Source organism: Nomascus leucogenys, chromosome 3, assembly GCF_006542625.1.
Source record: "Nomascus leucogenys isolate Asia chromosome 3, Asia_NLE_v1, whole genome shotgun sequence".
NCBI classification, from domain to species: domain Eukaryota; kingdom Metazoa; phylum Chordata; class Mammalia; order Primates; family Hylobatidae; genus Nomascus; species Nomascus leucogenys.
This window is the reverse complement of record NC_044383.1, coordinates 114,312,530-114,328,561: the sequence shown is the minus strand read 5'-3', so window position 1 is coordinate 114,328,561 and position 16,032 is coordinate 114,312,530. Positions and strand designations below refer to the sequence as shown.

Genomic DNA, 16,032 nt, shown 5'->3' with positions numbered 1-16,032 from the left:
TTCATGCTCTAACACTTATTTTTGAATACATTTTCAAAAGTCAATAAATGAATTATCTAGGTATATATCAAGAGGAATTTCCTTTAATTTATTTATATTTTGTATGTCTTCATATATAGGAGTTATTCAGCTCAGAGATATAATTAATTAGAATAATGAAAGATTTCATAAGGAACAAAGGTCAACTAATGTTCAAAAAATTACAAACATGAAAAGGGAAAGGTGAGATTTTGACACTGGAAAATATTAGGCTCCCCTAATGTTTCAGTGTACGGATGTTTATTAAAATTTTTCTGGACAACCTCAGACCTTAAAATTATTAGACATAAAATATATAGCAGTACTGTAAAAGCTTTTAAAGTGAGAATATTCATAAGGCTGAGTTTGCTATGATTTTAATAGTCCCTAAGTTATTTGCTAACTTTCAAATGACCATATTTATTCTAGTAATTTAAAAAATTCGTCTTCATTCCATTATCTCAAAAGAGATCATGAATCTTCCATTTTAATATGTGCCCAGATTTTCCAGGTAGAAGTTAAGGAGTTCATTATTCTTATCTCTGTCAATTTCCTAATTTACAAATGAGCTGAAGCAATTAATCCTTGCAAGTCACCTGTATTAATTATAGTCTAAGGCAGGTTTATTTGCAGTTTTGTAATTCTTTTTGTCACATTTTCACTGTGTTTACTATCTCAGCTTGATGCTTGTTGACATGCTGATTCATGTTTTAGTGCACTAGATAGGTTTTATTCATCTAGAGGAATGAGTATAAAGAGGTCACACCTTATAATCACACTAGCATTTCTAGTATGTGCAGGCCATATATCTCCTTTTAATTTAATCTCTGAAAAATGTACAGGGATTTCTGCAGCTAAGCTGTACAAATCAATAAAATTTATAATCAAGGCTGTCTAATCTCTAAACCTAATATAAGACTTCACAACTATTGATTATATGTGAATGATCTGCAAGCTGTTAATCATGCATGAAGGCATAAAATAAATGGTGGCTTCAGAAAAGGAAATGGACAAATAATCATCAACCCTGCAGTCCTTATCTGTCTCTGTATTCCCTGAAGCAAGCATGTTACCAGACACTTACATTTTATAAAATCAAATGAGGTGTCAAAGTGTGTATCAATAGTCATGCTGACTTTTGTATACTATATCCTGTTTCTATTATAATTTAGAATTGTTCTCTTTATCTTCCAGATGTGTGATCAAAAGCAAATTAGTCTCTTTAATAAGTTTGTAGAAGGAAAGAAGGACCTAAGTTGATGTATTAAAATCATAATCTTTCTAAGGAACAAAATGAGAAGTACATACTTGGAATATCATTATAATGTAATTGTAATGGTTTATTTGGGGGCGGGGAGAGGAGCTCCATGTCATGAGATAGTCTCACTTAAAACTGGGCCCCTTAGGCGACAGAGCGAGACTCCGTCTCAAAAAAAAAAAAAAAAAAAAAAAAACAAAAAACTGGGCCCCTTAGCATTTTATTAACTAGTATATTTCATGATGTTATTCCTGGACTGAATTGACTGACCAATTCAAGGGGAGATATAAAATATTTGCAAGGGAGTTATGTAGTTGAGAAAAACATGTACTATTTATGCACCTAAGCAGTATTAGAGGGATTTGGGTAAAAAAAAAAAATATATATATATATATATATATATAAATGTGTTATTTTCTGTCAGTCCTATTCATTCAAGAGTAAAGAAATTCCAACTAACAGATTCTCTTATACATACCTACAAAATCATATTGACATAAAAAATTAAATTTAATCAATGTTATGTTGCAGTGCTGGAGGGGTAAGTTACTGGTAACCTACTACAGTTTGTAATAAAGTATTGATATGTCTGATTATTTATAGAATTATTATTATTCCAATATTTGGTTTATTATTCTCTGTGGGAGCATAGTGAAGAAATTAACCCCTCCTCAAACAGCATACAGCAAGCGAAGACAAAAATATATCCATTAAAAGTTGTTTTAAGGCATATACCATACTACCATGGTATCTGGGACATTTAAGCACTTAATAAGTATTTTCTATTATTAAAAACAGGATACTATTTAAGTTCAGCACAACCCATTAGTAGAGAAATGCAATTCTTAAGTTACTGTACAATTTTATTGTTGATATCACTGATAGAATCTTCACATAAATATTAAGGTAACTTACCAAATGAAGATATTAGAAATAATGCCTGTTTCAAAATGCTGAATAACAATTAACCACAAACTCTCGTCAGTGGCACAGAGCAGACACGTATTAATTATACTTATGGGATGATTGACTAGTAGTCTCTTATGATCTTGGCTGGCTTACATATCCACTGATGGACTGGCTGTTGGCTGATATAGGTTGGCTTCTGCTGGTATGACTCGGGTAACTTGGCTCTGTTCCACATGTATCTCATATTCTAGAAGAGGTATGAGCAAGCAGGAGAACAGAGGACTTTTTGAGATGTAGGCTGACAACTAGCACACCCACACTTTTGCCTTATTCTGCTGATCAAAACAAGTCACACAGCAAGGCCAAAATCAAAGCATGGGGAAGCAGACCCCATTTGGTGTGAGCAATTGCAAAGTCACATGGCAAACAGTGTGACAAGAAGAAGAAATGAATAATTGGAGTTATTTCAACTGCCACTGAGAACTGGGTTTTTAGGTTTCATTTTCATTAGCTTTTAAGCTTGAAACATATTGAAACTACCTGCTTTATGGTTCAAAAAATAAAAATTTCCAACTATATACTATGGATCAACCACTGTATTTGGCATGCAAAATATTACCTCATTTTTCAGAACAACCTAAGAGGTAGGTAATTTATCTTCTTTTAGGGATAAAGGAGGCATTGAAAATCCCCCTTAGAATTTTGTCATTGCTATGTACAGCTCCTCTAAAGTCACCTTACTTTTTACACTGTATATTATGAAGCAGTGTTTTCAATATTACACTTTTTTAGGGTTGTACACAAATCACTCTACCTTCTTGTGTCTATGATTTATACTATTGCTAAAAAATTTTATGAAAAATAAAGCTTGATCCTACAGAAGTAGACTATTCTCTTATTTTCTTCTATAAATTAAGAAAACATAGTTTTTCCAAGTACAGTTACCTATTTTTAAGTTTTATTTAAATAACATATGAATATGTGATGTGCAATATCAGAGATGAATCAAACTGGATTCATTGATTGTAGTTACATATTTTTCAACAGTCTAATAACATTACCAAAAAATGTTAAGTGAAAAACATTAAAGGGTCTCCAAATTTTCAGTCACCCTCATTTTGGGAATTAGGTCTGATGATAAGACATTTAGTGGGCTTTATCTATCTATTGGTAAAATAGTTATCTTTGCCTTTTTTTCCATGTCACTTGGGTAGTGCTGTCCTTTAAAATCAAACAATTTCCTTGGCATTAATGCAGAGAGGATCCAAGTGTTAATTTTATTAGAATTATCTGATAAACTTCAGTAAGAATGTTGAGAGCAGTGGTGACAACTTGTTTTGTTTTAAACTGATGATGTGCTTAGTGTGGTTCTGATGGCATTGGGTAAATATTGCTGTGATTCTGCAGGAGAGCTGAGTGAGCCATCCACCCTCTGTCACTTTATATCCCTCGAGTCCAAGCATGTCATTTCAGCAACACAGCCAGAAAGCCTAAAGAGCTGACAGTTGGCTTGTGATTATTCCTGGACCTGAGGCTCCCTCATGTTACAGTACTAATCAAGTCATCTCACCGACTTATCATTAACTCAATTTGACCCATGGGAGCAGAGATGAAATCTTTTTGGCAAGACTAATGATGCTGTAACATTGAAAAGATGTGAAATGTAAAACCTTGATTATCCTCAACCCTTACCGTGAGGAAAAGAATAAAGATTACAAAGCACCTAAAGGTAAGAGTAAAAGACAATGTCTTTCAAAGACCTTAAGTTTTCCTTCCCCAAGGTGCAGCACTGTTTTCTTTGCTTTTATTTTTATTTTTGTATTTCACCTTTGTCCAGAAATTTCATCTCAATTCTTTTTTATTTACACTAACAAATATTTTCTCTGGCAGTCAGAAAATTCACTTTTCTTGTATTTGTTTTGATAAATGGAATGAAAGTTCTGTTTTGCAGTCAGCTTCTAAGATTTCTAATGAAAAGGCAGCCAGGAGCACGAAGCTCCTGTCATGCTTCAGCGTTCTTAGTTTGTGTACATCTTTGACAAGAACTTTCTTTTTTTTTTTTTTTCCTTGGCATGAGCTTTGGGACATCTTCTATTTTTCTCTGACTGACAGCTGCATAATAAGTTTTATCATTAAAAACTGATTCTAGGGAAATATGATCCCTGCCTTCCATTCTCTTATAGATGCTAAAGCTTTTGTTTTCACAACCCTTTCAGGATAACTAGAAATTATCGCTACAAAAAGACAGGGATATTGACATGTCATGTCCTGAGTTGTTTAGCAAGTGCCAAAAACAAAATTAAATTCCCTTTTATCTGTTATCTAGATCCATGTGTTAAATCATCTTGCTCTTGAGAGGTGACTCAAAGTCAACAGGTTCTGTTTGTTCATGTTGTCTTTACTTTTGTTAACCTTTAGAGAATTATTAAGTAGTTCTTCATTTTAGCCTATGAAGTTGGGTTAAACATGTAACATATAAATTATTACAGGCATAAATACCATACTTGATCTATTTAGAATTTAAGTGGGGGCAGTGATATGTTACTTCTTTATTTACCTACTAAGTATGTAATACTGAAGATTTAATATATAAATTTTCTGCCATTTCTTTATATTTCATCCTGATTTCATGTAGGCTTTCTCACTGTAACAATTAAGAATTAGGTGCACAATAAAAGGCAAAAAAAGAAGTGGGAAAAGTTAGTAAACCTTGCTGATCAACGTTTGGCAGGGAAGATAAAGAAAACCAGGTAATGTTGACAGTTCCTATTGAATATATGTATTTTTAATTTAATAGTTAACTGTTTTCCTTGGACTTACTGGAAATGAAATAATGGAAGAGAGCTTTATGCCTTTGTTTATAGGTAAGAGCGTATAATAAAATAAGTCAAGATTCATCGGCTAAAGAGTAGAATGGGAAGAGCACTGGATTTTACTTCTAGTTCCAGTCCTTTTACCAGCTTCTTAATGTTCTATCTGCGCTTCCCATAGCCCCTGACTTTGTTCTTCAAGTATATGAAAACACACAGGACCTTCAGCCTTCTTAATTCCTCTGCTCAGTCCTGTGTCATAGCTTTTTCCTAGCCTGAACTCCCTGATTGATGGGGTGTCCAAGGGAAATAAACAGTCATGTCATAGGTTCTTAGTTTCTGTTTCTGGTTGGGCCAATGAACCCCTTCCTCTTCCCTCTTTTCCACTTATCACTAGAAACAGAAACTAAGAAACTATGGCTTCAGGCTGCCAAAAGCCTAAAGCAAAACAATAGAACAACAACAAAATGGGGTAGGTTGGACAAGCTTGAGTACACTGAACACAAATTTCAAAAAAGAAAAGTAGAATGACCTGAGAAAGTGACATCATGGTGTTTCTAAAGTTATAAGTTGATAATTTATAAATGTATAAATGTATGGGATACAAAGTGTGTTATAATTTGTGAATACAACAGGGAATAGTGAAGTGAAGCTACTTATCCATCACCTCAAACACTTAATATTTTGTGTGGTGAGATCTGGTTTCTCTACTTTTGACTTAGTGGGTCTTTTTAGAAAAGTCAGCTTTCTTTCATTCCAATTCTTTTTTTTATATCTGAAAAATGGGGCAGACACTAGATTTTATGCAATTCTCTTTGGCCTCTCTTATGAATGAATTTGTAAATATGTGCTTAACACCACCTTCCCTTCAAGCTCACCTGCCCCCTGTCATGCTCACTAACACATGCTCATCTCTGTTTCTGTTCTGTTTCCCTCTTTCTCCCTCTCAGAGCATCCTCTTCTCTCCATTTCTCCTTTGCCCTCTCCTTTTTCTTCTCTCTTTTCTCTCACCCTATCCTTATCTATTACCTTCTCTCTTGTTCTTTCTCTTATCTCTGAAAGGATGGGAGTACCCCAACTCCTGACTTAGGTAGACTGATGCCTCCACTTAGACCTCTTTCTCTTCTTAATGCTCTCCAATTATCTAAAACACAGAAATCAGTTCAAATATTGCTTGTATGCCTTGCTTCCCAGCTAGGGATATTGTCAAATTGATCTTTGCCTCCTTAGTTTCTAATATACTTTTTGGCCAACAGAAAGCAATAAATAAGCAGTAAGAAATTATTGGATCATTTTACCCCCCCAATCTGTCTCTTCTTGAACTTTCTCTGTTCATTTAAGAGCACCTTAATTTTCTTTGTCATTTGGTATGAACACATTAGCTATATTGTATCCATTCACATAACTCAAATCCAAGTAACCACCAAGTTTTTCAGTTGTCCTTCCACATCAGTAGCCCCTATCCTGCGTGTTCTTGCTGTCTCCCTCCTTACTTAGCCCCAATCTCTCTGCTAACACATCACATTCTTTTGATTTCTCTACATTCAGTGTCTCCACAATTGACACAGCCTCCAAATTAATCTTATTAATGTTATTTTACTATGTTAACTTCCTGCTCAGAAACCCTCAGTGACTTCTCATGGCCTGTTAGGTAAGTTCAGCCTCTTACCATGACATCTAAAGTTTGCTCCATCTTTTCCCAACCAACCTTTCCTGCATTATCTCCTATATGATACTTGTACAGCAACCAAGTGGGATTACAAATTTTCTCCAACTGTGTTCTACGTTTTTATTCATCTCGTTTCTTCCATTTTTTGTATTATTTAGCTAAATGAGGTCTAAAGATCTTGCTTCTATCCATTAAGACCTAACACAAATGTCTACTCCATTTGAAAGGTGGAAGTTATTTCTCCCTCTTGAATTCCTATAGCATTTTATTGTATTTATATGCCACTTATAAATATATTGTTTATCTTTTTTCTTAGCTTATCATCTTTAATAAACAAATGGAAGCTCCTTGAGGTCTAATATTATGCTTTATTCACTTTAGTACCTTCTAGAATACTTAGGGTAGTACACTGTACTTATCCATAAAGAAAATAAAATTTCTTTATGTTTCATTATAGATGGATGACTTGATCTAAACATTTAAATATAACCACTCATTGCATGAAGATCACTCGATTGCTGTGTTTCTTTTTTCCTTTTTTTTTTTTTTTTTTTTTTTTTTTGAGAGAGAGAGTCTCTTGCTCTGTCACCCAGGCTGGAGTGCAGTGGTGCAATCTTGGCTCACTGCAAACTCTGCCTCCAGGGTTCAAGTGATTCTTCTGCCCCAGCCTCCCAAGTAACCAGGACTACAGGCATCCACCACTACACCTGGCTAATTTTTTGTATTTTTGGTAGAGATGGGGTTTCACCATGTTGCTCAGGCTGGTCTCAAACTCCTGAGCTCAGGCCATCTGCCCACCTTGGCCTCCCAAACTGCTAGGATTACGGGGGTGAGCCACCACGCCCAGCATTACTTTGTTTCCTTCCAAGTTTCTGATAAAATTTTTGACTACAGCATTTTCCAATTCTTTCTTTTTACTAGAAATGCAAAAAAAAAAAAACAGAAATGTTATATAAAATTACAATATATGGAATACTCAATAAAGATTTGAAAAAAAGAAAGTCAAAAAATTGAGGAGGAGAAAGAACATATAGCATATTCCAAAACGATTGACAGATAATGAATTCACGAATGTGCTCTCCATTGTTTCACCACCATTATGGTTTTTTATTTGTTATAACTACGATTTACTATCGTACCTCTATGAGTGACTGACCCTGTAGGTCATATCTTGAAGTTATTTAATACTTATAGTAGCTCTTATGGCCAGCTCATAAATATCAATGGTTTCCAAACAATATCATTTTGCTTTCAGTTATTCTATGGCAATTCAAGTAATTATTTTGATTTTAAATGTTAAATTTTTATTGATGTAGTTATACCTCAGAAATACAATTCAGTTAGTTGTTGGTTAGGTATCAGAAATAATGGATTAAGGTCAATAATTTAGGCTACTTTATTGTTGGATTCTTTGAGAAAAATTTCTTTGAATGGATTTTATAGTAGTAGAACCATCTCAAATCACTGCTGTTTATAAATATTCTAATATAAAAATGCATGTGCATATAGATATCAGCCCATGTCTAAGTGAATAGTATTCAGAGAAGTTTGTATGCTATAGCACCTTTCACATGTATGTGTATATACACACATATAGATGTACATGTATGTACTGAATATGTGTATATATATATATGTGTGTATCCATACACACAACCCTGAGAAAGTTCCCACCTCAATAAAAACTGAAAAAATTTAAGGTGCATGCCAATTAAGAAAAAAATACAGTTATACAGTAACTCCCTCTGAGTTATTAATTCCACGCAGCTCAAAACAATCAAGTTTTGATTTTTAGTCTCTCTGTGTGTGTGTGTGTATGTGTGTTTACTTTGATTGTTTATATGTTTCTGAGTACTATCCTAAAGTGAGTGCAAAATTATGTCTAAGTCACTATTTTATCAACACCAGGGCCCTTTAAAGCATACATTGAAACTGTGGGAAAAAATGTCAATTTCAAATAACATTGACTTTGTCAATTCTTAGAAAGCTATTTCTTTCCACAACTCTTTGTTTTTCCATATCAGTTAATAAAGTATTGGTCACTGAAATTATGATTGCTCTTTATATACATTGTGTAGGGCTAATAAAGCTACTCTATCCCAATTTTAAATGAATTTTTAATACAATGAGTGCCAAAGTAAGCAGCATTTAAAGACGCCAAAATAAAATTCTCACTTAAACCCTATCCATTTTCTGCGTAACAGATAAAAAATAAATCATTTGCCCACTCTTAGATATGTAAGAATTGAGGATGCAGAGCTACTCTGTCTTCTTTGCAGTATGTAAGATGTCTAGGTATGCTTTCAAAATGGTATTAAAATGCAGAGTAAGTGCAGACTAAATAGACAAAATAAAAAGAACTGGCGTGAGAGAGTGATGACTTAGAAATAGAGAAATTTATACAAGGGGAAAATGTCAGATTTAAAATGAGGGGTGTGTTAAAAGAAGTGTATAAATGCTAGACCTAAAAAAAATAAAAAATTAAAGAATTAGCGGGTTAAATATTTGTGGTGTTTCTCTCATTGCTGTATAGGCATTGTTTGTTCATATACTTTAGGTATTTTCATGGGAAACCTTACTTTCTCATTCTGTATAATTTTAGAACAAGATATGGCTGAATCTTGCCATGGCTACGAAATAGTATCTAGTTGCTACCTAGGGGGCAGCAAAATCACAGTTTATCTGGGAATTTTTAGGGTGATCCTAGTTCTCATTGCTTGGTTAGCTGGTGGGCAGTCATAGCAAAGACTGTGTTTTCAGTCTAACTAGACTAAATTGAAAGTATCATCACTTTACTCTTGTGTCTGGTGGGGAAAATCTTAGCATAGAACTAAACATATAAAACGATTTTTAAAATAATTAGAAAGCAGTGTCTTTCTTCCAGCCTGTGGACTTCAGGTAACGTCTGAAATGAAAGTGGTAAAGTTGGGAGGCTGGATACTGTGAATAGTCATAACACTGGCAAATAACATTTAAAACCTAAGCATTAGATTCTACGGAAGATTAATTTGCATATATGTAGATTTTTGTAATCTAAGATTTTAAATTAAATGGCCACCAGAGTTCATTTCAGATTGCACATTAAATATATTGAACTAGAATCCCAGTTTGGGCTTGCCATCTGTTTAGCATGCTGATTGTTTTTACAGAACTGTGATTTCAATCTCAAAAACAAAAATTTATGAAAGCCCCCAAGTCAGACTTTTTGTATTATTTTCCCTACTGATTTCCATTTAGCAAGAATTTGACTATCTTTAATGAGTTAAGAGAGGCATCGGAAATGCCTTCACTTTTTTCTTTTTATCAAATCAGTGAATTAAAGTTTTTGTTGTATATTAGTTTCTTTACTGTGTAGATGTTGCCATGGCCATGAGTTTCATAGAGTAATTATGTTGATTAAGTTAGATGATTCAGGTTAGTCTTGAATGAGGAAAGAATACACTTGGGAAGCAGTGAAGAATGGATTCTAGTCTTTGGAGTGTTTAGTTCTGCCAGTATTTTCCAGCTGAATGGAAAATTCATCTCCCAGTTTGGTTTGGGTGATGGATTGTTAGACCTGAATGTTTTCTAGAAAAAGACAGAAAGAGATCAGCAAGGAAAGAAGACAGTGTGAATATCTACATATGTTCTTGTAATTTTTCTCCATTGTTTTTTGCTTTGATGAACAACATCATTATGGACACAATTAATGTTAATTAATATCTGTGTCATTTCTTGTAAATGGTAGTATATTATTGTTACTATTAGAATAATTAGTATACAGCATAGCTTAGTGACATGATAAATCACAGAGTAGAATATGTTGACTCTTATCCATTTTGATATATTAGCTAATTCACTTGCTCAATAAAGACAAAAGAAAGGCAGAGAGTTGGGCAGTAACAACAGCAACAACTATAAATGCATGGTGGCTACATTTTCAGGTTTTTATTTTTCTGCCAAGTTCCTGAGTACTGTGGGTTGTTGACATTTTATATTTCTTTTCTTTTCCTGTTGTTTAATCTTAGTCCCTGATTGAAACCTTCAAGAATAGGATCATGAATAAATAAAGCAAATGAAAATAAAACATGACTTCCACATTTTCTAGATTTGCATATGCTATAGTATACTTGGTGTTTTTTTTTTCCAAGATTATTCATGATATAACTGACAGCTGTCTACAACTCTGATTTATTTTTCAGAACCTATGCGAACCCCAAAGACATTAAAGATTGCTGAAATACAGGCAAGACGGATAGCTGTGGACTGGGAATCCTTGGGTTACAACATTACACGTTGCCACACTTTTAATGTCACTATCTGCTACCATTACTTCCGTGGTCACAACGAGAGCAAGGCAGACTGTTTGGACATGGACCCCAAAGCCCCTCAGCATGTTGTGAACCATCTGCCACCTTATACAAATGTCAGCCTCAAGATGATCCTAACCAATCCAGAGGGAAGGAAGGAGAGTGAAGAGACAATTATTCAAACTGATGAAGATGGTATGCTCATACATTGCTGTTTAAAAGGGGGGAATTCTCTAACAAGAAAAATGTGATTGCTTTACACTTTTCCTAAGATTGTCCAATGCTGAATTGGATTCTGAAATCATCTAAATGTTATTAATGAGGTTAACTTTGGAAAAAAAATGCCTTTTACAAAACCTAATATTCTTCAGACAAGCATCCAAATACTAAATGAAATGTGCTTCTGTTGTCCTCTCTTCTTATACAGAAATGGCAACTACACTAAAAACGTAAATGAAGGGGTTTTTAAATCAAATGTTCAAAAATAATTTTTACTATCCATGGCACTATATCAATTGCCTATTGGTAAAATGCACTTAATAAAAAACTTAGGGTTTTTGTATTTTATAAAACAATAATAGCTGTTTTTATTTTTCTCACATTTGAAAACAACACTGTTGGGCTGGGTGTAGTAGCTCATGCCTGTAATCCCAGCACTTTGGGAGGCCGAGGCAGGTGGATCACCTGAGGTCAAGAGTTCAAGACCAGCCTGGCCAACATGATCAAACCCCGTTTCTATTAAAAATACAAACAAATTACCTGGGTGTGGTGGTGGGTACCTGCCAATCCCAGCTACTCAGGAGGTCAAGGCAGGAGAATCACCTGAACCCGGGGGCAGAGGTTACAGAGAGCTGAGATCCCACCATTGCACTGCAGCCTGGGCAACAAGAGCAAAACTCCATCTCAAAGAAAAAAAGAAAACAACACTGTTCATACTGTTTACTCTTTCTATTCATTTTAGATGGTTTTATGTGAGTCTAAATATAAAAGAAAGCAACAGTTCATATCTGTAAGTCTACTATAATGGCCTTTATTAGACATTAGCAAACTGTTCTTTATATATCTTGTTGCCATCCAAGTAACTAAACTGTACTTTGTCTAATTTCTGTGTGTTACTTCTTAATAAATATGAACAGATATTTATATTAGTATTTTAATGTTCACATACCTGTTATAGCACTATAGTATAATTTGAATGAGAATATATTTCCTAATTTAGCAAAAACATATAAAAATGTCTGCAAATGATAATGTAATAACAATAAGTCACTCTTTGGATGTAAGATATTTCCTTTCACAATTTCCTTTTATGAATTAAGGTGTGTAGAAAAAAAAGTGTGCCATATGGTGAACTGACGCAAAGCTAAATTAGGAGTCAGTTCTCATTTTTAAATGAAGGGCTTAAATTAAGTGATCTCTGAGGTTCCACCCCCTTCTAAACTTCTCCTTAAGTAGCTTGACAGTAGGGCTACATTTTTTTCTTTTATTTATTTATTTATTTTTTGAGACAGTCTTACTCTGTCATCCAGGCTGGAGTGCAGTGGCTCGACTCAGCTCACTGCAACCTCCACCTCCCAGGTTCAAGCAATTCTCCTGCTTCAGCCTTCCAAGTAGCTGGGATTACAGGCACCCGCCACCATGCCCTGCTAACTTTTGTATTTTTAGTAGAGATGGGGTTTCGCCATCTTGGACAGGCTGGTCTTAAACTCCTGACCTCAAGTGATCCACCCGCCTCGGCCTCCCAAAGTGCTGGGATTACAGGCATGAGCCACCATGCCCAGCTGGGCTACATTTTTATTTGAGTTTCATAAAATAGGATGTATTTTATAACCACATATTCCCAAGTTCCCTCAAGTTCTGAATTTTAGATCAGGTGTGTCTTTTGGTGCCTACCTACTATTAGCTTGCCATAAAATAGGTTATTATGCCATAGTTTTTACAAATACTTATAATTTCAAACTCTCCCACTCTGAAAGTGGAAATGACCATCATTTCATTTGCCTTGAAGTTTTTGTTGTAATCAGAGAAGTGAGAGCCCTTTAACCACATTTAGCTCAAAATTTGAAGGAAACAATATAGTTCGGAAACCATACATGGAGTTACTCATGTTCCTAAAATTTCTGAGAATAAACCTAAGACTTATTTATGATGAATGTACTTTTGTCATGTTTGAGGTAACCAAAATGATTACTTTAGCTATCATGTTTGAACTGGCACCTAATTGAAGCAGCAACAACATTTAAACAACACCCCCTTTCCTAATTAATAAACACACAAACATCCTTATATCTTACCCCTGCCACACGCACACAACTCAATGCATATTTCTGCAAGAAAGAATGATTAGGGGTAATTGTTTCATAGGCACATGATAAAAATGAGAAGTCTACATACAGAATCAAAAAGCTCCAAAAAATCTCTATCTTTTCTTTTAAAATGGGATAAATGTTACAAGGTCTGTGTCACACTAGGCACTTTGTAGCCCATGTTTTCACTTGTTAAAGTATATTCACATGTTTTATTGCCTACCCTTAAAAAAAAATCATGTCCTAATTGGTAATGGTAGACTCAGTTACATAGTTTTGTGCTGCTTTAGCCAGTCACTCTGTAGTAATACAATTCATTTTGATGGTATTTTTGGATATGGTTTGTTAGTTTGCCCTTCTTTCCCACAAACAAAAGAATGCAGCCAGGCTTATATAATCTTTTTCATATTGCATTAAATTTTTAAATGTATTTTTCAGTATACGTATGACTAGACTAATAATCAAGGAATGAGTTGCTTTGGAATTTTAAATTATGCCCTACATTGATCAAACTCATGACTGTACTGTTTATTTTATCTAAAATAGTTTTGTAAAAATACAATGACATTAACTATTTTTCAAAAAATTTTAAATTCTAATTTTAATATCATTTTCAATCCTAGTTTTATTTTAATCTCTTCTTAAATAATTTTTATCAATTTTAATGATATTAAGTTTCATATTATTTCATAGTATTGTCACAAACTAATTCCTTCTACTATAAGCGTAATTTTTTCTTTTTGTTTTATATATAATATTTAATGACTGATATGTAAACTCTTCCATGAAGTATTTGCAAGTAACTCTGTCTTCAAATCAGCATGTGAGCTTCACTTTCTACATAGAATACTTGATGTGTCTTAATGTTCCTGAACAGGGAAAGAATACCTAAATCATAGTCTGTTTTTGCAAAGATCGATGAATTATGATGATCTGATTAAGTCAGTGTTACTAAATTATTGCTGCCCTATATACATATAAATAGAATAAATTATCAACCACCTAATAAAAGGACATAATTTTATAAAAAGAATTCTGGGGACATCCATAAATCATGAGAACAAAGGTAGAACCATTTCCCACCAGAACCCTAAGGTAGAATTTATATTTAATTTATTGCATACATTTTTTTAATGCATGAACAGAATTTTCTGTATGAGGTTTTGTTTTCATTTTTTATTCCAGCATTCATAAAAATCAATATTATGAAGTTAGCTCAGCAGAAAAGCCTTGTTTGGGGACATTTTTTTGAGACTACAAAGCTATTTTTAAAAGTACATTTACTACATTTTAAAGGCTATAATGCTTTTCCAATATAATGTTGCCCCACCCATATTTTATTTCCACTCTCTTTTCCATTTTGAGAGTTACATTATAAAGGACTTTCAAAGAAAGTAGCTGAAATAGCTGTCATATAAATCTCAGGCAGGGGAACAAAAGTCAGCATTCTGTTTCCATTAAAAGTTGTTGATGTGGAAATGTGAAGTGACATTCCCTGCAATCAGTAGACTGCCGTGATAATGATTTTAGTAACTTCATATAGTATTTACACAAATCATAGGTACAGAGAGACATTTTCTGTCTATAATTGTACACATGATCTTCCTTCAAATGTAGAAAGTTATCGAATCTAATTTGTTTGTGCTTCCACCTCACCTCTCCTGTTTATGTGTGTCTTTTAGTTCATCTAAGTGTAATTCCTTCTCTCATCCACTGTAATCATCCAAGTACATGACAAGTAGTATGACACTCTCTTGTCCACAACTTTCCCACAAACTTTTCTCTTTACAAATGCAACCTATAGGTTTTCTCTTTACAAATGCAACCTATAGGTACTTGTAGTGAATTCTATTGTCAAAACAGAAAAAGTGTAAGAGCATAGAAATACAAAACTTTTAGGGAAGGTACTTTCCAATTCTACCCCTTTTTCAATGTAGAATTATACAAATATTTTAAACCATCCCTATTATTGAATGATGTTCGATAAAATAAATCCATGCCATTTTATAGTATTTGTAGGCTAAATTGTATTAGGTAAACATAGGCAGTTATTATCATTACAATGCCATCAAATCAACATTTACTCATTAATTGGATATTTTGCTCCCTTCCCCCCCCACCATTAGCCACCTTCTATGAGAGATATGTAAGGATGAAGAAATATCTTTTCCTTCAATATAATCATAAGTATATGTCATTTGCATACAATGGAAACAACAGGTACTCTTGCAAGACAAACCAATGCCCATGGCAGCCTTAGCAGTAGCCACAGATGTGCAGAGAGGCTCTCACTGGCCCTCTGTCTGGATCGGCTGCACAGACTTGCTGATACTGTGGAGCAGGGAGGGAGCGGGTGCCTTCAGTTAACTTCTCTCTGAGTCTTCAGCTGACAATAGCTTGAACATATCTTCTGAAGTTTAGTGCTGGCATCTTTTCTGTTTACTGTGGGTTTCTTTCTTCAATGTATCAAATTATGTTGCCTGTCTCAGAGGTCATAATATCATTCATAGTCTCCTTGTAGATGGAAATAAATCCTGCTCTCGTGACATATCATTCAGAATTTCTTGATGCTCCTAGCCACAATGCAATGTATTTCCCTTGATCCAGTGATTTTTAATTTATTTCAATCCTCACAAAATTGCTATATACTTTGGAACTACATTTCTAGATAATGTCATGTGTGAAGTTCACTGAAACGTTAGATTAAGGGAAAATATTAATTAAAAACTATGCTTGCCCAATATTCAGTTGATATTTTCGAAAAGAAACACAT

At 34.1% G+C, this 16,032-nt stretch overlaps 1 protein-coding gene across 10 annotated transcripts in view; it reads left to right on the top strand.

The window, feature by feature from the left end:
• PTPRK (protein tyrosine phosphatase receptor type K) overlaps window positions 1-16,032 on the top strand; it is a 554,088-nt gene that overhangs the window by 418,758 nt on the left and 119,298 nt on the right. For all 10 annotated transcript variants that reach the window (XM_030809659.1, XM_030809654.1, XM_030809655.1 and 7 more), the window contains exon 8: window positions 10,846-11,148. In XM_030809659.1, coding sequence (XP_030665519.1) covers window positions 10,846-11,148 — 303 coding nt within the window. The remainder of the gene's footprint in view (window positions 1-10,845; window positions 11,149-16,032) is intronic.